We start from the raw sequence: 27,805 nt of genomic DNA on the forward strand, positions 1-27,805 counted from the left end.
ACTGTTCTTATTTGACACTTTTGACAAGATTTTAAGTAGTTACAGTAGCTAAATTTGACCTTTCAGCCCACTTTGAAAATGTATTTGAACACGAATGAACATTAAAATATCATAAATGTTATTGTTCTTACTAATAACATATAATACTAAAAGATTAGTATTATATTTGTTTAGAACTATTTCTTAACAGGAAGTGTTTTATGATCAGCTGGCCATCATTGCGGCAGACTTGAGTCAGCGTTGTGGCAGGAGAAAAAAAGTCATGAGGAAAAGATGCTGTATGTTTCATGATTTATTGAGTATCATGGGAGACTGGGCAGTACACTAATGGAAACAGATAAAAACACACAAACTGATGTTTAACATGCCCACTGCAAATAAGAACAGAGCACTGCCAACAACACAGAGGACTAAATCAGAGCCAGTAACCAGAGAAACTTGGAATAATTTTGCATTAAAAACTGGAGTAAAGGCAAGACATTGTTGTTCTCTTGAAGGCGTATGCAGGTTACATCCAGGCCAGTCACTGAGTCATTCATTCAACCGGTTTCCATCAAAAACACAGATTGCTTCAGAAACAATGTCCAGCAATCATTCATTCATGAAAAGTGTGCAATTTCAGACTCAGCCACTCACTTTGAGTGAGTCATTAAATCATTCAACCAACCAATTCATGCAGAACACTGATTCAAATAAAAAATAAATCTCTACTGTTGCTACGAGAAGCACAAATAATAATTCAGCTGTATTGCTTAATTATACAGCTGTCTTTGTCATTTCAAAACCTACATAAATATTATATATGCATATATATATATATATATATATATTATATATATATATATAATATATATATACTGTATATGTATATTTATAGTTTATTTGCAAATGTACATTTTGTAATATTGTGTACCCTATTCAATTTCACAATGTAAAATATGGAAATTTCTGCGCATTTCCTTGCAGCTTCTGTAAAATATTTAATGTAAGCTTAAAACATTTAATCAAGTCAATACATTTTCAGATTAGTAAGACACAATTCATCTTCTCTTAGTTTTCAGCTGCTCATTCACTGAATTCTAACATCATCTCATCCCTGTTGAGTTTGTGTGTCCAACTCCTGCTGCAGAGCCAATCGAGGACGCCCCTTAAAAAGGGTCATTTATGAATACTGACAAATCTGCCAGGCAAAGGCATAAGTTCCCATTAGGATGTCCTTGTCTGGGGTTCCTCTACATTTCAACCATGTTGAACACTCGGTACGAAGAATGTTGGCTAACTCTTGTAATAAATAAAAAAATACCATACAGTAGTTTGTAAGTACAATAAAAGAAGTTAAAATGATGGATGCAGGAAAAACGTTGTGATAAAATATGTGATAAAAAAAGGAAACTTTAAGTTGTCTTCAAAAAAAGGTCAATTGCTCCCAAATCTTCAATTAAAGCCATAATTTACAAGGTGGTCACATGTGGTTTGCTAAATGGTCTGAAGCTTAAATTATTTAGCCTCCTAACAAAATCATTTGCCATCATATGTGCAGCATTTTTAATAAAAAATATAAATAATTGGAAGAGGAATTATCATTGAAGTGTCTGGTTTAATGGAACAATCCATTGTGCTGTTTTGTTCATAAATATCGTTGAGCTACTCCGGAGACTCTTATCCATGAACAAATAATGATCAAATGTGGATGTGTGATAATACTTCATGTATCATCATATGTGTGTGAGGAAAACACGTCCCACAATGTAACTGATTATCTATACGCTACTTCAGAATGAACAGAGGGATGAGACTTGGAGGTACACTAGAAGCGCCGCTTAATAAATGTGCAATTTAAACAAGGGAATATGTTACTATCCTGTAATTTCCAGATGTGTCTAAAGATTAATCTCATTTGTTTTATCTTTATGACGAATGATGACGAAATGCTTATTAATGGTCTATGTAAATGTTAAAGATAATGTTAAAGATACCTATAGCAGCTGAATAAAGTTGTAATATTAATTTTTCTTTTTGACCTCGTAATGTTTAATCAAAATTAGATATCTAAATCTTCTAGTGAAAAACTTCTCTCTGATAACGTATAAAATACATCTCCAATCATTTAGTCTACTTAAACAGCATCCCTCTACAAACGACAGCAAGCTCGCATTCTTTTTTGAGTGCAACAGCCAATGGCCATACTTTCAACAATCAATGATAGAATCAAGTGCCCGTTAGATTCGGATGTACATCACCATATGAAATTAAATGTGTTGCTACTTTCATTCCATCACTACGTCTGTAAGTCAGAGGAGTCAGAATAACCACTTGCAGCAACAATATTATTACAACTTGTAGTTGGTTTCACTACCTCAATCTGTATGTGTCAGCTAAACCTTGTGGGCGAGTTGGTAGATCAGGAAGTCTGAGGCAGAATGTTTTTGCAGGTTTCCACCTAGAAATCAAAATGACTGCATTAGGGAGTCAAAAAAGAAAAGGCCTCAGCATGTGTCTGATGGCTCAGCACTCTCAAGAAGCCAAAGATTACGAAAGCTGCAGTTGACTAACAGATTACACATTAGTTAAAACATCAGAAAATGTATACCTTTTATTACTAAAATAACACTCAAGGTGTCATTTTTTCTTCACAATCCTATCTTTCGAGTTTATTATGTCCCCCCCAAAAAAAATTCCCAAATAGAAAAAAACAAAACAAAAAACACGTTTTACACAGCAACAACTGTGAAGTATTTACATTGTGAGGGGGGAAAAAAACGATCATCGGTTTGTCAGGACCCGTCTGTGAGAGGCTTTCTATTATGGTTCAATTCGGTCACAAAAGGGAGGCACTTCATATCAGAAACCTTTACATTAGGGACTTGGAAAACAAACATTTTAATCTCTAACAGGTGCATAAATACTGTTATGCTGAAGATGGATATAAATATTCAAACCCCAGAGATAACTAGTAATAACAGTTTGCTGATGGACACCATTAGAAACGTTTGAACCAAAAAGTAGATATTTCAGTTAAAATGAGACCTTTGGAGTTTTTGGAAATAGTGAATTGAGGTAAATTGGCCATTAAGCTGACTGTCCAAAACAAGTGACAACTTACAAAGATTTAATTTGTTCTTGTAAATTAAATTATTCCTAAAATGTATCTCCCAATAGGACAGGCTTGTAAAGTCAATAAAATGAGACAAGAATAGATCACACTAGAAATTCAGTACCAATTGAGGTAAATGTACTACACCAAAACCAACATTTTAAACAACTGTAAGTGTTAAACTATTGCGTATTGTTTTCAATAGGAAGGAGTCTGTTTGCGTATTGTTTTCAATAGGAAGGAGTCTGTTTGAAGTTACTAACCAGCAAAAGTTCTGATCACCTGGTGAATCTGCAGTTAAAGTCAACCGTGCACTGATTAGATAAAAGGAGTTTAAACTGAAGCCACTGGTTTAATCGGTCAACAAAAGGGGCACATTTGGATTATAATCTGCTAATGTCAAAAACAATTGGTCTTTGAATACCCCTCTGATGTGCTTGCCTAGCCATTTATCACATTCAATATCTGAACAACTCAACTAACCTTTTAAATGCTGCACTCTGCACAGTTCGATCACTTTTGAAGTTAAATAAGACAAAGTCCGATATCTGCTAAACATGCCTCTCCGTCTCAGTGAATGACAATGTGTGGATATGTACAATAAAAACAAGATCATTCTGAGAGATCCGAATCAAATGACTGGCAAAAGAAAAAAAAAATCACTAGAAAAACATGAATAAAAATAGAAAATTGAAAGTCTTTTGATGGTTCTGAACATTCTGAGTTGGAGTCTGTTGGCTTAGTCCTGGAACAAAAGATGGTCAAAGGTGAAAGGTGAAAGTGTCATATCTTCTCCTGAATGAAAGGGTGCTGCAGGGCCTGGTTGATGCTGATGCGTTTAGCAGGGTCCAGCATCAGAGTCCCATCCAACAGATCCTTCAGCTGCATGACCTTCTTCCTTTGATCCTCAGGTAACCTCTGACCCCCGATCATGTCCGCAAGTAGGTCTTTAGTGGGGTTAATAGTGCTCATCACAGTTACCTTCTCCTGAAAGATTAAAAGAAAGTGCAAGAGGAAGAGAAGGGTAAGAAACAGGAAGCAGATGTGTGCAGTGATATAGTTTATCAAGAGTAAATTAAATTGAGAACATACCCTTTCAGTCACTTTGTCTACCTCGATGTACAGGAAGTTCAAGTTCTGGTCAAAATGTTGGTCTTTAAACAGGCCTTTCCGGATCATCTACACAAAAATGAAAAATAAAACACCATGTAAGAGACTTGAATACAATAATACAAAAAAGTAAAATTTTATCTTAAGGTATAATATGGAACTTTTTTTGTTCAAAATGAATTAAAATATTGAAACCTGTTATAATTGTTTATATTTTAGACCCGTCGGGATGGTTTTCATTGGAAACTGTACATTAATCACTCGCCCGTGCGCATCTCGTCATATCCGTAAATAGAAAAAAGTTGCTCCGGCTATTTTGATGCATTTATGGTGAGGCAGTGGCATAGGTTAGACACAACAAGCGACAAAGGACGACATGGAGCAGCTAAATCTCGAACCTCCTGGGAATCACTCTTTTTAAACAGTTTGTTAACCTCAACAAAGTTGTTAACCTCTGCTTTTAAACAAAAAAACATTTCATTCGGTAACATTAGGAAGTTTCGATTTATATGCCATTTAATGTTTGATCGTGTTATTTTATGTGCTTCCATCACTCGTTTCTGCTTCCCATGTAGGGCTGGGCGATAAAACGATAACGATAATTATCGCGATATGATTTTTCTCGATAAAACGATATCAAGAGTTCGATAAATGTTCGATAATGTTTTTGCGCCAAAAGCGGAACGAATCTCATTTGAACCGCGCGCGCCACACGGACCTTTATCCGCTCGGCTCAAAGTCCAAACGGCAGCGCAGCGCGAGCTCACTCGAGCAGACGCGTTTACTCTGATCGGTCTCGGTCACTAGATCCAGTGAGAAGCGCTTGAATTCAGCGAGGAACACAAATGTCTCCGTGATTTAAACCAGTTTAAAGGCAGATGAAACCGCGCTGACGAACATGAGAAACACTGTACGCAACGATACAGTCAGAAGGCTTCTCCGTCGACACATTCCCATCATTTACCACGGATTTAACGTTACTGTAACATTAGCCTAGTAATATTAACTCCACCATGAAATGTGGGATATATATATATTGAATTGTATAATATTATTAATGTAGACAATGTATTAAAGGACTAATGGAATATAATTACAGTTTTTAATAATGTATTTAGGCTAACGTTACTGGTTTTCATAAATACCATAGAACCATAAAGTTACATTTTATCTGTGGTTATCATGATCTAAATGCATGATGCTGGATGACCAATGGTTAATTTTAATAAAACTAAAGAATATTACATTTTACCAAATAAAAATAATGTTGTTACTTTTTTTTAACAGATGTTACTGTTTTTGTTAATGAACATAAATTGTATAAAGTAAATCTGCATCCTAACTCAAGCTAATACTACTGAAATAAAGATATTTATTTTGTTAAGGAAAAATGACAAATGTTTGAATGTTCTACCTCGGATTTGTGAATGTTCACCTGTTTGTCATGATATGTTCTGACAATAAAGAGTAGTTTAAAAACACAGCGCTCTGGTTTCTACAGCTTTCACTTAGGAGTAAAAATCTGTCTTTGAACTTGAAATAAATAAAGATTTGACATTTATCGATAATTATCGATATCGACTGATATAAAAAAAAATATCGTGATATTTTTTTTTGGCCATATCGCCCAGCCCTATTCCCATGTGTTTTGATCCGTCCTAGATTCTGTACTCTTTCAGGAGATGAGTAATAGTGCCTCCTAACGTATAACAGTGACAACATGGATTGCGGGAAAATTCCATCAATGGAGGGGAAAGAGGTAATGGGTACAGCTACAGTAATGTCTTCAGCTACTCAGCTTGAGATGCTTTCCATCTAAACTAGTTATATCTAGAAGTGAATGTTTTATGAGCAGTAGGATAATCTAACTCTTTTTTATAGTTATGAAAAAGAACCCATGTAGATTCTCAGTGTAAATTTCCAGTACCTTGTTTGGCATCTTGCCCTTCACATCCATGGCCAGTTTCAGCATGTGGTTGTTGGATCCACCAGGGAACAGGATTTTCCCTGCGTACAGCTCATACAGGGTACAGCCGACTGACCACATATCAATGCCATAATCATATGGTTTACCAATAACTAGGGAGGAAGAGAGAAGTTAGATCCAATTACTAGGCCCACATAGAAATGGTTCACATGTTCTGCTGTAATCACACAACTATAGTGCAACTTACCGATTTCAGGTGCCCTATAGAATCTGCTGACTAGGTAGGGAGTGATTTCATTGTCAGCAACATGGGATGCAGAGCCGAAATCACAGAGTTTAAGAATTGTCTTTGACTCGTTCACCTGCAGACAGAGAGTTGAGTGAGTGAGTCAGAAAATGAATTCATCTTTGGAGTCAGGGGCCATATAAATGATGCTAACCAGTATGTTGTCTGGTTTGATGTCAGCATGGAGGATGTTGCAGCGTTTCAGTAGTTTGAGTGCCAGAAAGAGCTGCTGACTGTAGGAACGCACTGCCTTGATGTGTAGCCCCACGTCTTTACCATACTTTTTCAGCACTTCCCGCAGATTCATACTGTGAGACACAAATATGGCAAAGAACAGCTGAGAATAACTTTTGCATTATCTTTGAGATTATTAGTTATGCATTACATGTTAGAGAGAGACCTTATCAACATTAATATTTATTAGGGATGTGCACAAGTACTCAGACGGGGCAGCGGCGATCGATCATGAAAACGATGATTGTTATTTTTTTCTGATAGGCTATTCCAGCATTTTGGGCGGTTCCTGATGAAAAAGTGATACTATAGCGCACACAGTAATGCCTTGGAATTACATTGATAATGAAAATACAGTTAAGTGCAAGATGTGCAGCACAACCAATATATCATATGCATAACATTATAATGAGAACACTACTGTTATCGAATTCTTTGTGCTTTAGGTGCCTGTGTTTCAGCATTGTTGTTATGAGAAGAGCACATTCACAATGGATGTACACATTCAGACATGCACGGTCAAGTTCACGTGAGCATTCACATCCTTTTGTGCAAATGCAAGTCATAATATAATTTTTATGTTGCATGTATCAAATCTCATATAGAATGCGTTTAGTTGAGTTTATTAACCCGCTAGCAAAACACTTCAGATTACGCTGTTCATTCTCTTCAGCATCAGCTCAAATGGCAATACCCAACATTGTCTCAAATAACCAAATCATAGTCAGTCATATTCCTTTTAGATGTTTCTTTTTCAAAAAGAAAAAAAAAAGTTAATCCAGCAGTTATATTTTAAAATAAAAAAATACGTTTTAACTAAAGGAGTCATGACCTGCATTGGTTTATGTTTCATGGGGCGCACTTAAAATGTTAGCATGATTTTTACATAAAAATAGTAAAAATTTAGAAATAAAGGCATTTTTCCTACCCTGCTTTTAGCCCTTTGATTTGAACGCTCTGTTTGAAGGGGCGTGTCTGCTGCAAGACTTCAGTGTAAACGCCCACTGCTGTGATTGGCCAATATTTTTGCATATGAAATAGCTAGAATTACAAGTGGAACTCTTAAAAACTTTTAGCATGTTTTTACTATTACAGTTCTCAAGGTTAACTAATCGTGAAAAGGGTTGATTATAGCATTATATTTAGATCGTGGCATGAAAGGTTGCAGTGATGAGCATTGTAGTCGATCACCGACATATTGAGCACATGAATGCAGTGATCTCGTCATTGTAACTTGATTCTGCACACTAACGAATGGTTTCATCATAACAGTGAAAACAATGTAAATAGGATATTCGTTTATTCTAACGGGAGTTTTGGCGAGAGTACAGAACTCATTCAGTGATAAACTTGCGCTGATTGATTGACAGCTCCAGCACAGCGGTTTGATTGACAACTCCAGCGATTGTAAAGGAGCGTTCTTGGTTTGCTTTCACGGCCATCATTAGTAGTAGTAGCCTATCGGTATTCACAAACTGTTTGCTCAAAGCGTTTTCTGTGAGTTCACAGCGCAGCCTGCTCCCTGAATCGTGTAGTTCAAATTTCCTTATTTATTATATGTAATTATGTCAGTATCAGTATTTGCTTTCTACCATGCACAAATAAAAATGTCACTGAACTTTTGCTGTGTAATTGTAACAATGAGCACTCAAACACACCAAACCAACAATTACTAAACACACAAAACGGATTTTGCACGGGCACTTTGCACTAGCATTTGTCATTTTCCACAACACTCTCCCATACACACACACAGAACACGAAGTACCTGAGAGGTTCAAACACCAAACAGAGATGCTGTTTGTGGTAAAAGTGTCTGAAGAGACGCAAACAATGAAATTTATCGTCAGGATCTGCATCGTTCAGCTTCTTCAGAAACTCAAGTTCTTTCAGTCCCGTCTTCTGCCTGCAATCAGACAACAAATTAAACTATTGAATACAAACTGTTTTCTGAGCCAGGACTACAGTGACTGAACTTTATGAAAAAGTCCATAAAATGTATTAAATTGCAAATTAAACAATCAATTTTGGCTGAGAAACTCCCCCAAAAATATGATTTGAAGTCATTGTGTTGGATGAGAAAAGTGTTACAAAAGACATTACAAAAAGTAGCTTTAGAAAGAAATATTTTGATTCAACATAGAATTTATTACACAATTTTGGCTACAATGTGGCCATAACATTTTCTTTTTTAGTTCAGCTGCACCTGAAGTGACATTTAGGTATATTTACATAGACTGTTTAATGCAGCTCAGAGGTAGCATGGGTATTTAAAAAATGACCAAAAATTTATATCACGGTATATTTAAAAACAAAACCGGTTTCACGGTATATATTTTGCCCTCATATCTTGAATTTTAGTGGTATTTTTTATGCATTCTAATAGACTTCATCATGCAGTCAGTCATTGCCCTGCATCATGTTTGTAACTAAACTGGATGCAATGAGTCAGGGCGTGGCAAGCTTAGGGGGTCAAAATTGATGTGTTAAATCGACAGTCCTAGTTAACATAAAAAAACACAAAAGCAAAGTCACAGAGATGGTCATTGTTTAGTAGGATACTTACATGAGCTCATTGTTTCGGATGATCTTGACTGCCACCTCCTGGCCAGCCCGGGCAGTGTCTCTAGCTCTGACCACATTACTGAACACACCCTGTCCAGTGTACCCATACACTTCATACCGCTTTTCCAGTATCTCACCAATGTTCACACCTTAAAAGATTTGTTTTTAATGATTCATTCTTGCATTTAAAATATATTTTCTTTGGAAAAGAAGCAAAGCTTTAAAGGTTTTTTAAAAATGTATTAAACTTAAATAAGGCTTACGGTAGTATCCTTCTGCATCGGTCCAGTTGTCCCTGAGATTGGGGTTCTCCTTGAAGTCTTTTCCAATGCCTGCAGCCCTGAGTCTGGCACTCTGTGGGTGGGAGAGACACATAAGTCTGATCTCTCAAAGTAACCAACTGGTAACTGGTTTAATCTAATGCCGTAAGAAAAAAACGAAGTAAACCAAGTTTACGTCAAAATCTGCAGCAAACATGTCATCTGACTCAGTGAACATGTCAGGTGCCGAGGGCTTCTTTGGGTTGGCTCCTGCATAAAATACAATAAATAGTTAGTCATGCATTAGCTTATAGATTCTTTGTGTCATTATGAGAAAGACCACATAAATTCAAAATTGTCCCTACAATCTGAAACATTTCCTGAAAACTGTTCAAGCAAGAACCCTGCTAATGTGCCAACTTCAGCCAGATTACACCACCTTCTTTCTCCTGAGCGATGAGGTTGTGCTTGGCCTTGATGCTGGCCTCAAAAGTGTTAACATTCTCCCGCTCATATTCCTTCACGTCGGCCGCTACCCGTTCCAGGATGTCATCAGGGGAGGGTGAACGGCTGCGGGTGCTACTCTGAGGACTGCTGGGTTCTGACGCCATGGAGCCCATATTACTGTCATCATTTACCATTTTATATTTCTATATCAAAACAGAACAGTTTTATAATACAAAATTATATCTCTCAATAAAAGCAAGTTACTGTGCCTCAGGATGACTGTTGTATTGTGTTACCTGTACGATTGCAAGCCGCTGTTGTCGTCGCTGCTCAATCAGAGCCTCTTCATCCTCCTCTTCTGCATCAAAATCTTCCAGCCTAAACATATTTACATCCAGGCGACTTTAATATTACCATGTAAACAAGATGACTCAATGACAGTGTAGAGCATAAAATGAAAATAAAACAGTAATATTGGTAATTTAAAGTTTTCTATTTGCATGATTATAAAATGAATTTATTTTTGTGATTGCAAAGCTGAATTTTCAGCAGTCTTTAATGTCACACGATCCTTCGGAAATCAGCATAATATGCTGATTTGGTGCTCAAGAAACATTATTATTAATGTTGAAAACTGTTGTGCTGTTTAAAAAGGACCTTATGCTTTTTTTACATTTTATTTAGTGTAATGTTGCTGTTTGAGCATGGAAAAAGTTACACAGCAATATGTCTACCTAAACAGTATCAGTGAAGTCCCTGGATTGCATTTTCCTCCATGAATGTACACATCCAGGATTTCCCGCAGCACTTTGGAACTAAGCGACACACGCCTGCTGCCTTAACTACGTCGTCAAAAAAATTTATATGAGCGATATCCGCCGTGTTACTCTGTCCTGTTTTCTCCCTTTCAATCTTTAAATATGTGATAAGCCTCCGAATCGTGTGAACAGCGGCATCTGGTGGTTGAATGTCATCATTCTTTATATGGGGAAAAATAAAAAAACTTTCATCTGGCATTTGAATTGCCGCTAATCAACCTGTCGCATCGAGGTAAGATAATTATTCAAAATAATCTAAATTCTAAAAATACTAGAACAACCTATCAACTGTTCGCTTGAAGTATCTGAAATTATTTTGCGTAATGTGTTCTTATCAAGGCTAGTTGCGTTTACAAAGTGGTTGTCTAATAGCTATAAGTTTGACGATTGCACGTGATTTTCTTAACAGTTACCTATAAAACAAATAGAAAGAGTAAAGAAAATATCAATCATGCTCACTGTTAAGATATGAACTCCCTTAACCTCATAATTTTTGTCATACGTAGGGACATCCCAAAACTTGTGAACTCAGAAAAGTACTTTTACTCAAGTAAATTCCCACCTCTGCATTTTGACAATGTTGTTTTGCACTTTAGTGTTTTATAGTTTGTATAGTGTTTGTTAAAATTCAGTTGTTGTTTTGCACTTTCTTTTGCACTTCAGTGTTTTATAGTTTGTATAGTGTTTGTTAAAATTCAGTTATGTTGTTTTGCACTTTTTAGCACAAATATTTTTAAATATTTGTATAGTTTGTTAAAATTGCACATTGCAACTGTTATTTTGAAAAGCTGGTTATTATAAATTATAAATTGTTATTTAAATTTAATATTTAGTGTTTAATAAATAATTGTTAAATTTAGTACAGAGCCTGTAGTCTATCACACAAACAATTATTACATTTATGAACTATCATTTACTATATGTTGTGTATGTTACTAATGTGCCCTACCATCATTCATATCTATGCAACCAATAAATAAATTACTACTAGAGCACAAAGTTGTTTACAAGAGAAAATAACTAATTTCTTCATCGATAGTCAACTTAATTTTGCTCTCAAAATCCACCAGATTTGTAAGCGCATTTTTTTAGTTGCTTATATAACGTTAATCTTGGAATGCAATTTGTGCCATTTCATCAGATTTGTAAGGTACATAAATTACAAGCCTAGGACAATAAAAGACAATACATCAATATCTTCCTAAATATGCAAACTTTTCATTGCGATTTAAACTTTTTTTGAAACCCTCACTCGGAGTTTGCATTTTGATGTCCACATACTCTAGTTCAAGAATTTACAGTGTCTGTAGTCTTTCTATTGTAAAGAAGTGGACCAATATTAAATGGACATTTGAATTAAATGTTTGGTCAATAATAAACAAGGATCTGATCATTCTGTAAAGCGTGCCAACAACAATCACTAGTCTGTTGGCGCCCTCTGCAGGCATTTGTTATAATACATAATGGACATAGGTTGATTGTTAATTATACTGTATATTACATTATGTATTTTAGCAGTGTTGTTCAATAAAAGCATGATTAATTACTTTTGATACGTTATATGAACCCATTATAATTGTCTCATTGTTATGCATTTCAAGTCATTTTAAAGGCTATTGTTCGCCTTAGGTCCATTTTTATTACCACCAAAAACAATTATCTGATTACTAATCGTTAAAATAAATGAACCGATTACTCAATTACCAAAATAATCGTTAGTGACAGCCCTAAATGTCTTTGATTTAATGTCCTTGCTGAATAGAAGTTTTAATCAAAAGTGTCAGTAATTATTTATTTTTTTATCGTACTGAATATGAACAAAGAGCCTTTAAGTATTTCTTCTTAAAGGGTAACTAAACCCTAAAACAACTTTTTTTAGTTAATGATCTGTAAGACTAGGGCTTTATTAATGCTGTTCATTGATTCAAGTCATTTTTTTTACATTTGGGTATAAAGTGTTTTAATTCTACAATATTTGGTGTAAAAACGTCTGAGTGCTTCAGGTTGAACGGTGGCTACTGCAGTTGAATTTTCCTATTGGCAGTTGTGGTACCCTGTGATGTAAGAGGGTACCAGCTAACCACGCCCTTGCCTACAGAGAGACACGTCTCAGGTGCACGCCCCCCCTCCACTGGGCCCTGCCCACTTTTACAGCATTTTTCAAATATTGCCAGTGGGTGGAGTCAGGCTCTGACCAGGGGTTTAGTTACCCTTTAAAGAGTGTTTTATGCTTTAAGTAATTATTTAAGTAAACAGGTTATATTTTCACAGCACAGCCTATTTTTACAACTATGTAGGGTTGGGAACATCTGAATTTTATGATTCCAATTCTGCTTATAGATTCTGTTTCTTATCGATTCACAGTTTAAATCCAATATAAAAAAAAAGTAAAATTATTTATTCTGTATTTTTGCAAAGCATTCTGTTGCAGCGGACAAAAAAAAAATCAGCAGCCTAAAATAAATGAATCCTTTTTAAAGTTACAAAAGTTATTCAGTCAAGATCAGCGAGTGATTTTCTTGTTCTTTTATTAACAGTAATAATGATACAGCCGGCAGCCGGTTTTATTAGCCTGCTGTCACTTTAAGACCTAATGCACAGATCCAATACACTGTTACACATGCGTTTTCAACTGTTTACATTCACTTTGGACATAACAGAATATTTTGTTATTTTGCCCTTAAGGTTTTTAGCTTTTAGTATGAATATGTTAGGATTAAGGTTATAAATAAGCTGGTGTGTTCCAAACCAATGACAAAATTCACAAATAGGAGAAATAAGCATTCAAAACTTACAGTCCTTCACTTCCGTTAAAATGGATCACAGATTTTTATGACGTCACCATGGACTTAAAGGGCACCTATTATGGAATTTTGAAATTTACCTTTCATGTAGTGTGTAACATAGATCTAAGTGAACAAAAACATTCTGCAAAGTTTGAAATATGAAAGTGCACCGTATATAAAGTTATTGTCTTTCAAAAGTAAGAGTCGACTCGGAGTCATTTTTATGAATCGTTAGAAGACCGAAGCTTTTTCTCTGACTAGATGATGTCAACTTGTCAAGTTATTTGAATACGATACGCCCACTTATTGCGCTCCAAGGCCAGGGAAAATATCATGGCGACGAGACGCTGTGTTCTGAAGTGCGGCTCAAAAGCCAACTTTTTTCATGTGCCCAAGGAGGAGCATTTGAAGACTAAGTGGCTACAATTCATATATACAACTATACCACAGAAGTATAGTCCGAGCCTTGTGCTTTGTTCGCGCCATTTTGAAGACGATTACTTTACCAACTTAAATGCAATCAAACTGGGATTCGCGAGCCGGCTGATATTGAAGGAAGGTTCAGTTCCAAGTGTATTTGCATCAGCTTCCTCCTCCGTATCACAACCTGTAAGTGTTATTAATAATTTTTGCTTTTATATTTTATGTAGCATGCTTAATAATTATTTTGTTTGTTGTGTAAGCACCGCTTAGCTTCTAGGTCTTCAATGTCAATTGTATTGAGATATGTGAAGTGTTTGACGTTGTTTTCGGAGTTGTCTAAAGAATAGAGTAATACCTCGTAGTAACGTAACTGCATTTTTTTGTGTGTAAAAACGTTATGTTTATGCATCGGGCTAACGCAAACAAAGACTGATTGTGCTTTTACAATATGAACTCTGGGCTATGCTCGCTAACATAACATTAAATTCTTTATCTTATTTTTCGTTTTTTACTACAAACTATAAAGCAGTGGACTATAATCATTATTATAACACAATTTAATTGATAAAAGCATAATTGTACTCCGTGTTAAAAATAAGTATTATCTCTGTAAACACTGCTGGGTCATCTGACCAATCAACGCAGATTAGCGTCGCGCAGAGGAGGGGTTTGGAAAAACGAGTCGTTGAACGAATCATTTGGGAGTTGGTGAGCAAATCAGGTAAAAATAAATGCATATTATACGACAACAAAAGTGTTTTTTGTCATTGCATGCATGCAAAACTGTTGTTGGGGACTCCCTAAACAACATTAGGAACATTTTAAATGTCATAATAGGTGCCCTTTAAGCTTCTCATCACATTTTCTGTCCAATCAAATGCTCTTTAGAATCTAAAGCGTCCCGCCACCCTATGCAATAAATACCACCAGGCCAAAGCGACCATCGTTGACACGTCACGGAGCAATATGGGTTTTTGCCAGGGTCAATATTGTCCCCACCACTTTTTGAAACAACTCGCAGCATGGACGTACTTATTACAAATAAATAAAACATCTCCAGTTAACTAGCAGGGCATTCATTTTGCTCGTTCGTCAAATAAGAGACGCTGAAATTTGTTGTTTTTAATCAAGCTGCTGAGCTCGTTGCCACTGCTATCAGTGGCATGGATAGTGTTCTCTTGTGGCTGTCACACACAGTGTCACTGTGTCAACACAGTCTTCACTCAGATGCGCACTTCAATCTATCGCCGCTGTGGAGACTATTCGCTCCGGTGAAATCACAAAACAAAAGGCACACAAACGTGTCCCAGCTTGATATACAACCAAAGATAAACATATTTGGTTTTGATAAGAAAGAAAGAAAAAAAAAAAAAAAACTATACGAGTGCAGATTAGAACCCAGAACCTATGACACGCTTGGCAAAAGTTCTGCCACTAGACCATGAAAGTACATGAGCCACATTTGTGGATCTATGGATGTATACATGTGAAAATGATTGGCACTAACAATACAGCCCCCACACACCCACTGGTTGGAGATGTTTTTTTGGTTTAGTGCTGGGTGGTATGGCCAAATATCCATATTTACGGTATTTCTCAAGATTATACCAGTTTCATGGTAGGGGTGGGCGATATGGCAAAAATATCATATCACGATTTTTTTCAGGAAAATCACGATTCACGATTTTATCACGATTCTTTTTCATGTTGGTTTTACTATTTTGCAAGTGACTGAGCATCACAGCCAAACTAATGTCCCTATTTTATAAACAAAGCCTTAGGTAACAAAATATAAAATAAAAAAGAATGGCAGACATTTAGGCCAAAGTGGCGAAGATAAAAAATATTTGTCATTGTCTTTGTTATTAAAAATTAAGAACAAAGATACACATACACAACTTAATATACAAATTAAATAAACAGTGCTTTATTTTTTCAGCTACAGGTGTATTTAACACCATTGAAGAAAGTAATTAAATGAACAAATATGAAAATAAAACAACATCGACTTCACTGTATACATTTTACATTGATTGTTATTAAAGCTACTATTAAAGTTCTCAGTCAAGAGTGAGTGAGATGCTCTTTGTATTTTGTTGTTTTATTAACAGGGATAGTTCTCCCAAAAATTGTAATTCTCTCAAGCCGCTTTAAACCCGAATAAGTCTCCCTCTTCTGTTGAAAATAAGTTATTTGGAAGAATGTGGGTAAACAAACAGTTGATGTACCCCAGTGTCATTCCTACTATGGTAATCAATGGGGACCAGCAACCGCCCGGTTAGCCACACTCCTCAAAATATCTTCTTTTGTGTTCAGCACAATAAATAAATTAATACAGGTTTGAAACAACATTAGAGTGAGTAAATAATGACAGAATTTTTATTTTTGGGTAACTGTCCCTTTAAGGACAAGCGGCAGCATGTTTACTATTAGGGCTACTGTCACTTTAAGATCTGCGCGCAACGAGTCTACACGCATTTGACAAGCAGATTTTTTCTTCATTTTTTCTATTGTTCTTTCACTTTAGACATAACCAACTTTGTTTATGTAAACCTTGTGTGTATTTGACAGTATTAGCGCAATGAGACTCGAAAGATAACTTAGTTCAGTAATGGGCGCTGTTAGACAGGCTTTTAGTGCATATGCGCGTCGGGTGTTTGCGCTCAGAAAAGCTCCCGTTAGAACAGCGCATCAGCAGCGAATGACATGTTTAACTGGCAAGGCTTTAAAGCACATGCAAATAATTAATTTTTATGAACTACAGTGTCCCGTTCCTTTGCATTTCATGTGAATATACGTCGCGCTGTACAGTATGTTGAGACGGAGGCGCCAGAAATGCAAACTGATAAAATGGACGATCCTACGATATTTCTTCAAAAGCAGATCGTGGAGACATTTTAATCGTCCACGATCAAAAATCGTAATATCGCACACCCCTATGGTATATGACGGTATTTTGTTTTCTTCCAAGCATGACTGGGTGTCGACCGCAGCAGAGAAAGTGATTTTAACCCAACAAAATCTAAAAAGCCATGTCTGGAAGTACTTTGGATTTTGGTCGGTAGAAGGTAAAATTGTGGAGCCGCGAGATAGTATGCAAGCTATGTAAGATACAGTTAGCATAACATTCGACCACTAGCAACAAACATAAACATTACTATAGTATAGGCTACTGTACTGACTAAATAGATATTGCATGAATAAGGTTAGATAGAGCATTTTCATGCACTGCAGGCTTCCACTGGTTTGATTATTTACCGTTTCATGTCAAGGAAAAGTTCCATGTTTACCACAGCACAGCTCGCTCGGAGCGTTAAATGTCGGTTCTATATACTGTTAAACTTCAATTAATGTTAATAATATTTGTTTCAATCACTGAATTAAGCCTGCTATATTTGGGACAAGAGTCGCAACCTTAAATTGCTTGCACAAAACTCTTGGTCAGCACTCAACATTTGTTTATTGTTGTTGTTCATTTAAACCGTTATGCGCAGAGAGTGTGAGGGAGAGAGAGAGAAAGAGTGCCTGCGAGCGAGCGAGAGTGAGGTCTGCGGTCTTGGCCATTAGTTGATTATTTACATGTTTTTGAGTAGTAATACGTTGTCGAATATGTTTAAACTTAAATAAAATACCTATACAAGTAGTTATGTCTCTTTGTATTAATTTTGTCCTGTTATTGACGTAATGCGTGTCATTGACAAAATGCGCAACCAGATGTTCGAATATTCGTGGTTTTTTTTTTAGAGGGAATATTCAAACAATTCTGACAGCCCTAAACCACAGTGCAACAGTGAAAAGCGACCCTCTCAAACAATGCCGTGTTCAGATCGTTGTTAAAGGGACATACACCGGTATTGCAGTATATAAAAAAATCATATCATAACAAAAATAAACATCTGTATTCGGTAAGACCCGCTATACCGCCCAGCACTAGTTCGGTTGCTCGAGTTTAATTCCGTTTTCCAACTGTACGTTGGTTAGGAATGAAATGGCTAGAATTTATTCACACCTCTACTATTGAATCCAACGTATCATCAGCGCTCAGATTCGCTTCCAAGGTGCTGTCAAGTATCGCTCCGCTTCCAGTTTGTGAGGTAAACTAAACGCTATTGACTATTTGAAAAGGGGGAGGAGCCATTCAATATGTCCCGCCTTAGCTTCCTGTTTCAGTGGAGATTTCGTCAACGCATCATACAAAGCTGCGCGTTCCAAACGGTTCCAAGGCACTTCAGTGGGCCTTTTAGTGTCCAATTCCAGAATCGGAATATATTTTTGATTCCCTATCTACCCTACAACTCTGTTTTTCATTTTGTTTTCGATTCAACTGATTCAAACTTTTCATGACATGCCTTGAAAATAAAAACATTACTCACACTTCTTCAGAGGAGGATTCTTGGTCTGCTTTCATACCCTCTGACAGACTGCCTTTGAACTTGTCTTCATCTCGGCCCCGCCTTCTCCTCCTCCTATCACGATCTCTGGAGGTGGATCGTCGTAGTCTGGAACGGAAAAACCGATCCCTATCAGCAGACCTGCCAAAACAGAACAGTACATTACACAATTATATTACAGCACTACCAGACTGGACTGGGTTTGACTGACAAAAACTACAGTTCAAGATAGTATTTCTCACTGTCTCACACCTGCGTCTTAGGGGCGATCGACTTCGCCTTCTCGGGGACTGTCGAGACTGTCGCCGTGGTGATACAGACCTACGTCTGAGTGGTGAGCGGCTCACTCTGCGCCGAGCTGGACTTGTTTCCCGTGATCTCCCAAGTCCATCCACACGAGGACGCTTCCTAAGAGACATGAAAAATTTGCCAGATCAGTGGTTTTATAATAGTTCGTAAGCAGGAGTAATAAGCATACATATAAAGCAGGAGTAATAAGCATACATATAAAACACCAATTCACCTTAAAATTCAAATCTTAATGTCTATCATTCTGGCTCTAGTTAAGTAATAAAAACCTTCAAGACGTGTATATTTTACTTTAACCCCAGGCTGTTTCAGTGCGAACTCTACCTTTTAATAGTTTTACAATACATTTTAGAAACTGCCTAGAACCAAAAAAATAGGTTCCCTCAATGGCACAATCTACTCAACAGGGAGATTCCCAGTGACTGGCCAGTCCTTCACCTTGATATCAAACCTAAAAAATAGCTCTGATCAGGGTTCAACAATGTGAGGGTTTCACCCACATTTGCGACTAAGAATAGATACAGTACAAACTGTAAAATGCATTTAGGAGCATGAGTAAAAAAAAAAACGTAAATATCTTAAAGCAGAGGTATTCAATTCTGCTCCTGAAAAGTTTATTTCCAACCTGCTTCAACACTATTGTCTATGATTTCCACGCCTTCCTGAAGAGTAATTAGACAGACTTCAAAAGGCAATGATTTAGGGTGTGTTCACACTTGTAGTTCAGTTGTCTTGGTTCTTTTGGTCCCGACCAAAAAAAAAAAAAAACCATTTAGTCTATAGCTTGGTTTCCGTGAAGCGAATCTTTTCAAACTTCCCAAAAAACAAACAAATGCAAATTAGGTGCATTTACATCAAGTTGTTTGAGCAGATGATGGTGGTATTGGTAACCTAGTAACAAACAGTAAATAAAACCCCATCAGCGGAAACAGCCGACTAGTTATGTGGGTTTAATATTCACTACGTCAGAATTTATTCAAATGCGTTTCAATCTCCCTTTAATAGCATTAACTCCATTTCGCACAAGTCAAAAACCACCTCAAGCAAGCGTAAAAACTTTCCCCAAAAAGTCTGGTGTTTCAATCACTCGTTTCTGATACTTCAAAATGTGCAGAAAAACAGGGTGACGGAAACAGCTATTGTTCGCTTAGCGACATTTTTTTATATAGCCTACCAAACGTAAAGATACACACACAAAAAAACTTAAGCATCAGAACTTTTTAAGGGCCTCGGTTAGGGCTGTGAGCGAGCCTTCTCTGTGACAAACTATAATAAATCCAAAGATGATTCTGCATCCGTGCAACCTCTGGGCTACAATCCTATTGTAGCAGAGATTTTTCACGTTTAAAGCATAATGTTTTCATAATGTAAAGCAGTAGAAAACTACAAGGCCGCCAACTGTTTAGCCACTTCAAAGACGAAAATGACCAAAAATAAGGAAAAGACAGACAACAAGTACCATTACTTGCCTGTACAATTTTTGCATTTGTGGAGCGATCTGAATCTGTGGTTTGTCTCAATTGCAACAGAATTACTTTTCATAAAATATATTTTGTGAAGACAAATTAGGTATCACAAAAAATTGTTGATTTATTTGATTAAAATGATTAATAACTGATTATCTGTTCAACCATTATCGTGCAACCCTAGTATGACTGACTTTCTTCTGTTGAACACAAAAGATGTTCCAAACTACATTGAACCCTTACTGACATTCTATCAGTTTTTCAAAAGATCTTCTTTCGTATCCAGAAGAAAGTCATGTTTGAAACAACATGAGTGTGAGTAAATGATGACAAAATGTGATTTATTGGGGTAATTTTCCCCTTTATAGAGGTATGATGATGCGTACCTGGAAGGGGAATCTCTCCGGCGCTCATTTGAGCGGCTTCGTGCTCTGCGAGCAGCTGGTGATCTGTTCCTAGATGGTGAGTGGCTCAGTTTGGAGGTCCGGTCCACAGAACCTGAGGGGGGCTGAGGAGCGGAGTTGGACTGTCGGTCCCTGTGGCGAGGGGAGGAACTGCGTCGGCGTTGAGGGCTAAGAGCTCGGCGTAGATGAGGCGACCGATTCTCCTTCCCAGAGGAGGTGTCTTTGGATGGAGACTTTCCTGGCCTCTTTTCTCTGTCAGTCTCCGATCGACCCACCCGGGCATCTTTAGAATGAGATCGTCTATCTTGCGACCGGCTCTTGCGCCCTCGTGAGCCTGATCTCTGGCTGACTTGTTCCCGCTTATCTTCTGTACGAGGAGGAGAACGTCGATCTGAATGTCCCTTCTGGTCTGGTTTTCCCTCTGCAGAGCATCTCCTCGTAGATGGGGACTGGGACCTTCTCCCACGCTCCCTGGATTTGTCCCTGCTCCGGGAGCGTTTTTTCTCTTTGGACTTGCTATGCTCCTTAACGGTCTCTTTCACACTTTTGGTTGTTCGTTCAATCTTAGCTTCCCTCCCGGCTCTCTCTCGGGATCGACTGCGTCGTTTAGTGCTTGGTTTGTTGGTGTCAGAGTCCCGTCTGGATCTACCCCCCCTGCTAATCTGGTCTTTAGGCGAGCGGGTTCTGCCCCCACTACCCCTTTGCCGTTGCTCCCCATTACGTGCCCTCTGCCCCTCTCCATCCTCTTCAGAGCCAGTATTATAACCTTGTAGAATTAGGCCCATTCCTGACTGAACTTTCCCCTCCATCAGCTGGCTGTCCAGCTCAGCTTTAATCAGTGCTCTTTGTTTCTCCAGATCTTCAAGAAGCGCCTTGTCATCCACGGCTGCATTGCCCAGTGAAGGGGAGCCATCCTCGGCCTTCCCCTTGATGGCCCCAGACGGCAAGGAGGACGGCTCCTCTTTGCGCCTGTGCTTCTTATGTTTGTGTCTATGTTTTCGTTTGCGGTCCTTATCTTCCTCAGATGCATGTTTGTGTTTTTTGTGCTTGCTACGGTGCTTGTGTTTCTTTTTCTTGTGTTTGCTGCCGCTGCTGCTGTGATGTTTAGGACCGCTTGCTTGCTTCTCTCCATTCACCTCCGCTTCCTCCTCACCCTCCTCTTCATCCTCTCCAGACATGTCACCATTTTCATCCTCATTCCCGCTTTTCTCTGGACTCTCCAACTCCTCTGACCTGTAAATATGAACAACACAAACACATTAACGGGCAGAATCAGTAAATCTTAAATGTAAAAAGAAACAAGGGTCATTTATACAATATTTCAGTTTTTCCCTTTAATAATTGTTTTAAACACAATGTTTCTTTAAATGCCCTTTTTTGCGCTTATTATATTTCGGTACCAAATAACATGCTGAGGTTTTGTTATGTTTCGTCAAGGCAACACCGTGTTCTTCATAAGGACACACATGCTGAGCATTACTCACCAACAATTGTATATAACTAAGTATGTTAATGTGCTTATGGATCGGGACTGAGGATAAATTGTACTACTTTAATGGTTTAGCTGACAGTCATTTTGTAAATTTGGATAGATAACTAACAAACGGACCATGTTGATCATATCAAGACTAACTACGGATAGGATACCTTACGAAATAAGCTAACCATATAAATATTTTAATTCAAAGGATGTGGTAGAGCTCGGTGGTAGGATGTGGTAGGGTTTTAAAACTGAGAACTTGACAGAACCAACCGAAGTAATTTTAAACAAATTAATCTTGACAACTGGCTGCTTGAGAGAATTTAGCACTAGCATGCTAACACTAGCCGGATATGAAAACAGATATCAAAACCCTCATAGTTCACTATGGGAAAAATCCAACCCAAACAGAATTTGTCCCTTTTCCCTAAACACCACCATCTAGGCTCTAAAATGCGTTGTTGGTGGGGTTAAACTACGCACGTGCTCTTACCCGTTATTCAGCCTCTTGCTCTGTAAATCCATTTCCACGTCGGCCATTTTGTTTCAACAGCGGCCCGCTGTGTTATTCTTCAGCAGTGCGATTATGAGGAGGAACAGAGCGCCGAGGAGCGCTGGTGCTCCCTAGTGTCTGCATTAATAACTGCAGATAATTTATAAGAGGAAATGTATTCCTGTAAAAATGGTACAAAAAAAAATTACCCGTTGCTTTACTGGGCTATTTAATTTTAAATAGTCCTGCTGTGTTACAAAAAGGAAAAATATTCCATGTAGTAGCCTACTATCAATTAATATGAGGCTACAAAAGATGCATTCATGATAATAATTAACTACATTTTATTCGAAATAGTGTAATGTAGCCTATCATGTTTATAGATAGGTTAGATCTTTTGTTTGTTCTGCCCCCTTGATGTCATAAGTGTTGCTGGTATGCTATATTGTCCAAAAATAGTGTAACTTTGTTTTGTTTCTTTTTGTGACACTGCAGGATACAAACTACTGACATAACATATACCCTAATTTTAAAAGTCACTAATGTCGTTGACACTAACTTATTTGGTGTTCTAGAAATAGCAGTTGCACTATGCAAAATAACATAACTTTCAGAACAACATGAATTGCTTCTGCACTGTCAGTCCAAGATTGCATCGTTTGCATTTGCAGCTTTTGAATGAAAGATATATAAATCTGGATTTTTCATTTAATAAAAAGCTTTCCTTAGGTTCCTCTGTTCAAGAATCTCTTCAGAATGATACTTTATGCAATGCACATGGTTGTTACTGATGTGAAGCATTAACTCATGAGCTCATTGGCAGAGAAAATAGTATTGCATTATAAACAGCCATATTAAATATTTAAGCACCGTTTAGTAGCCTATCACTCACTAATATTGTGTTTTACTGTAACTATACTTTAAAACATTAATAGCAAATTGTTTCCTAACATTTTTTAAGCATGAAGGCACATTTCAGAGACAAGCAAAGACAAGCATTTTATATTATGTTTTTTTTTATTAAAACCATACAAACATTTGTTGTAATCTGATATAAAATGAACAATGAGACTTTGTTCCCAGTCTAACGGTGCTAGGCACCACAACTCCATTTTGATCTCTCTGTTTAATGAGAGGGCACAGGGATTCCTGCTTTATAGAGTAGGATACTTAGACTAATTCTGACCCCTGATGCCACCTAAACTCTTGACTACAGTTTACAGAATGAATATGTATTTACAAGCATGAAAAAAACAAAAAACAAATAATTATATTTTAAAAAAACATCAACAAAGCAACCAACATTGATTATACATGTTACATTTCTCAATGCCCAACCAACAGAATATAATTTTTAATGTTTCATGTAACATGTAAAGTCATAGGACTCTTTCCATACACATTTTATTTTTGGCAGTGATTATTTTGTATGGAAAAGCATTAATAAGGCACATACCTTAGGCTCAAACCCTTTAGTCCTTTCATTTGGGAATGGGTCATACCACTTTTATGTTCAAAACACTGATACACAACTACAGAAAAAGTTCAAATGTACAAAAACAAACAGAACCTAATTATCAGAGTACACATTAAAAAAAAAGCTGTACATATGCAGTTTAGAAACTGCAGGATAGTTTTAATACTGCTGAAAAGTCTCTTAGCTCTTGTAGTGGAGCTTGATGTGTCTTGGTGTTTATACGTCTTAATTTCGGTAATTAAATCATAAATGGGTAGGTAAAAACAGGTTGATCTAAACAACATATGATATCTCACTATAGATGCACCCAGCACACAACTGAGACAAAGAAACAAATAAAATTACTGATATATTTAGATCAATTTAAACATGAATTGACACCGATGCTTTCAACACCCTTTGGCCACACATTAAAAAATCTTTGTGCAATAAGTATGTTGAGATTGACTAAAATGACCACAATGTTTTTTTTCCACAATTGTTACATAATGCACTGTCTAACGTCAGCACCAGTCATTTACAATATGATCAAATGATGATATTTACTATATAAAAAAAGAAAAGAAATTTACATTTATGTACAAAGATACAATTAATATAATCAAGATACTGAGTTATCAGCTCTCAGTTAGCATTCAGCTCCACACAAAATGGTCCCTCTTACTTGCCATGTTGGAAAAAAATTGATCAAAACAACATTTTAAGACATCACTGAAACATCATTGATTTAAGACACTTAAAAAGACAATTAGAATAATCAAAATATGACACTTGACCTTGTTAAGAGTGATATTTGACCCTGTCTTGACCTGTTGACAGTTAAGTCTGTCTGCATTCAACACTGTTTTTGAAATATGCAATGCACTTTAAAATAAAGGTAGGCTACACAATACATGAGTTAACCTACTCAGTTTAGTGGACACTGAGTACACTTGATAAGAAAAATAGCATGCACTTGTAGCAACAGTGTACAAAAAAAAACACATAGCAATAACAACACATAGAATACTTTTTCAATGTGATGGAAAGTATCTCCTTTCATCATTATATGTATAAAAGAGAAAATAGCCTCTATATATGTATCTATGGTTTTATTGGTCATTGCCTCTAGGACGATGAGACAGCTTTAGTAGATTGTAAACTCTTTGTCAACATCGCCTATTAAACTATTTTAATGAGTATAAAGTTATTACTTTTTTCTCATACCACATTTAAACATTACATGCATATGTCTGTTATATTTATCTTATCTATAACATAGTTACGAGTTTGTTTTTCTTTTTTTTTTTTGGAGGAGTTCACAGACTACTGCATAATAGCCAGAAATTTACTCTCTTCTGCGAGGGTGGTAAGAAGGGAGCTCATGTCACCTATAGCCATGTTGTTAGTGCCTGGATGCATGCTGTGAAATGTAGCAGAAACACGAGGAGTAGTCAGTCGAGAGGAAGTCTGAGACAGACCCTGGAGAAAACTAGGACTGATTATGTCAGACACCACACTACCCTGCTCAAAGCCATCCGTAAGGATGGAACAAATATCTAAACCCATATTATCTAGGACACCTGGGCTTCCTTCTACCGTGCTGGTAACCTGATCAACCCCGGGGGACAGAAGAGCCTCAGAAGGTGTTTCTATCTCTTCTGACAAGGACTCCATTAGACATGACTGTGCTATGTTGTGAGAAGATGAAGTTTTGGACTCTGTTGTGTCAAAACACTCAGCAATAAACACCGGCTGTTGTTGCTGAAAGGAAGAGCAAGTGCTAGTTTGAAGGTGATCATCTGCCTCAAGCTTCAGCCCTGAAACCTGATTTGTAAGGGAGCAATTGGTGCCATTTACATTTCTTAAGCTTTGCTGCAGGCATGAATGTGCATTTTGACTGTTGCTTACATGCTGAGTGGAGTAGAAATGTGGGTGATATAAGCCTCTACGGCCACTGTTGACAGGTGGGTTGATCATTGGAGGCTGGGGCTGGTGAGGCAGTAGTGTTGCCGGGGACAAGCTGCAGTTTGCTTGTCTTTGCAACAAAAGGTTACCGCTGATTTGATGTGTTGTGCGATTTTGCTGGAGCTGAGTTTGGATAGTTGTCTGCTGGGCACAGCTAGGGCGGATGGGGCCCAAATAGATATGAGAGAAGTCTGGTCGACCAAAGTTATTGTGCCTTGATTCCAGTTGGGATGTTGAGGAAGACTCAATCTTAATGCCTGGATTAATCTTTGACTGCTGTTGGGCTGGTTTTGCAATTTGTTGATGCTGCTCTGGATGTCTGCACCTGTAGCTCATACCTGCCATGTGTTGAACACCATCTCTGTGAAGACTTAAATGTTGATCTGTGAAATCTGTATGCAGTTGTTGCTGCACAATCATGTTTCCAAATCGACTTAAGGGGTTGCTCACAATGCCACTCTGGTCTGACCATCTTTCGCACCTCTGAGATTGCTGCCTGTGTTGAGTAAAATCAGCACTACCAGAGCTCACTTCATTCCACTGGATAGGCATTACATCTTTACTAGTGTCTTCCCCTTCAGCCTTTTCCTGTTGCTGTTGTGGGCTGAGGAAGTTCTGGCCATCTGCAATACCCTGGTCAAAACTGGATCTATGGGGACTGGAATCACTGCTATGGTTGTGAGCCGATTCCTGATCTTGAGAATGGAGATATTGTACCAAATCATCCGGTAGGATGACTTCATTGACATGTAACAAAAGACCATCCTGGTCCATGGCCAATTCCTCAAGTGCTGATTGCTCCATGATGCTAGGAGGGCATGGGGAGTGTAGACTCTTCTGAAAGCTACCTACTAGGCCGGTGTAGTTCTGCAGACTTAGACTGTGATCTTCTCCATCTGAGTAATGATTACTAGCAAGATGGGGTAATGAATTCATGTTGTTTAGACTGCTAAAACGCTGTACCTGTGGCAAGCCGAAAGCACTAGGATCCCGTGGGCGCACAGGGTCACTGGCTCTTCGATCGCTATTTCCTAGACCTTCACCAGGGTACAGCCCTCTCCGTTGATACACTGCTTGACTGCCTTGTAAGTTGTGCATACCATCACTACAGCGACGTGGCCTGACCAGTGGTGGTAGTGTAAGCTGGCCTGTGTTCTGTCCATCTCCCATCAAACTCAGGCGAGTCTTTAGACTCATTTGCTCCATGTTGGGCAAGGGTGTGGGAGGAGGCCCACCTGTAGCAGCTGCATATTTGGCCTTTAAGTGATAGTGTTGAGCTGGAGTGAGGTTCAAACCACCTCTTACTCCCATCCCAGTTCCTCCGATACCTCCACTTCCACCACCCCAGCTTCCACCGTACATCATCCCAACTGAACTTCCTCCTCCACCTCCACACTGGCTGGCTTCACTGGAACGTCGGGAGGCATCAGTGGAGATAGGGTCATACGAATCAGTGGCACTGAGATTGTGGATACGCCGATGATGGCTGTGCTCAGACTGCGAAGCCTGGCTAGATCGGCGGCTGGAGAAGCAGGGGGAGATGCCAGAGGAGCGACGGCTGCTGCTTAGGTAGGCCGAGCTGGTGTTGCTATCACTGCTGTCCCGCCGTTCATGCAGCAAACTCAAAACTGTCAGCTCTGTGTTGGACGGATCAGGACGTGGAGAAAGCTGGGGCACCCCGACAGAACTACTCCTACCAAGGCATGAACCTAATAATGAGAGATACTCTTGTTAGGAGAAGTTGAATGTTATCAATATTATGCCATTATAGTCATAATATTTCTAATATTTAGACATAAATGGGTAAGTTCACCCAAAAAGAAAACTTCTGTCATCATGTACTCACCCTCACATCACTCCAAACCTTTAAAATCTTCTTTTATGTTCC

At 37.9% G+C, this 27,805-nt stretch overlaps 2 protein-coding genes across 3 annotated transcripts in view; both read right to left on the reverse strand.

Moving 5' to 3' along the window:
• Window positions 1-2,083: 2,083 nt before the first annotated feature.
• Window positions 2,084-22,616, reverse strand: prpf4bb (pre-mRNA processing factor 4Bb). The gene is made up of 15 exons (XM_079601199.1): window positions 22,494-22,616; window positions 20,503-21,753; window positions 18,594-18,749; window positions 18,324-18,482; window positions 10,220-10,301; window positions 9,916-10,126; window positions 9,673-9,746; window positions 9,480-9,570; window positions 9,218-9,365; window positions 8,420-8,557; window positions 6,572-6,725; window positions 6,379-6,493; window positions 6,132-6,283; window positions 4,187-4,273; window positions 2,084-4,081 (listed from the first exon to the last, which is right to left on the reverse strand). The coding sequence occupies exons 1-15, from the start codon at window positions 22,538-22,540 to the stop codon at window positions 3,878-3,880; spliced, it is 3,069 nt and encodes a 1,022-aa protein (XP_079457325.1). The 5' UTR covers window positions 22,541-22,616; the 3' UTR covers window positions 2,084-3,877.
• A 905-nt stretch (window positions 22,617-23,521) lies between these two features.
• Window positions 23,522-27,805, reverse strand: part of gli3 (GLI family zinc finger 3) — a 154,167-nt gene continuing 149,883 nt past the window's right edge. For both annotated transcript variants that reach the window (XM_079601951.1, XM_079601952.1), the window contains one exon: window positions 23,522-27,626. In XM_079601951.1, the coding sequence (XP_079458077.1) occupies window positions 25,276-27,626 (2,351 nt within the window). In that variant the 3' untranslated portion in view covers window positions 23,522-25,275. The remainder of the gene's footprint in view (window positions 27,627-27,805) is intronic.

Source organism: Phoxinus phoxinus (genome assembly GCF_949152265.1).
Source record: "Phoxinus phoxinus genome assembly, chromosome: 24".
NCBI classification, from domain to species: Eukaryota; Metazoa; Chordata; class Actinopteri; order Cypriniformes; family Leuciscidae; genus Phoxinus; species Phoxinus phoxinus.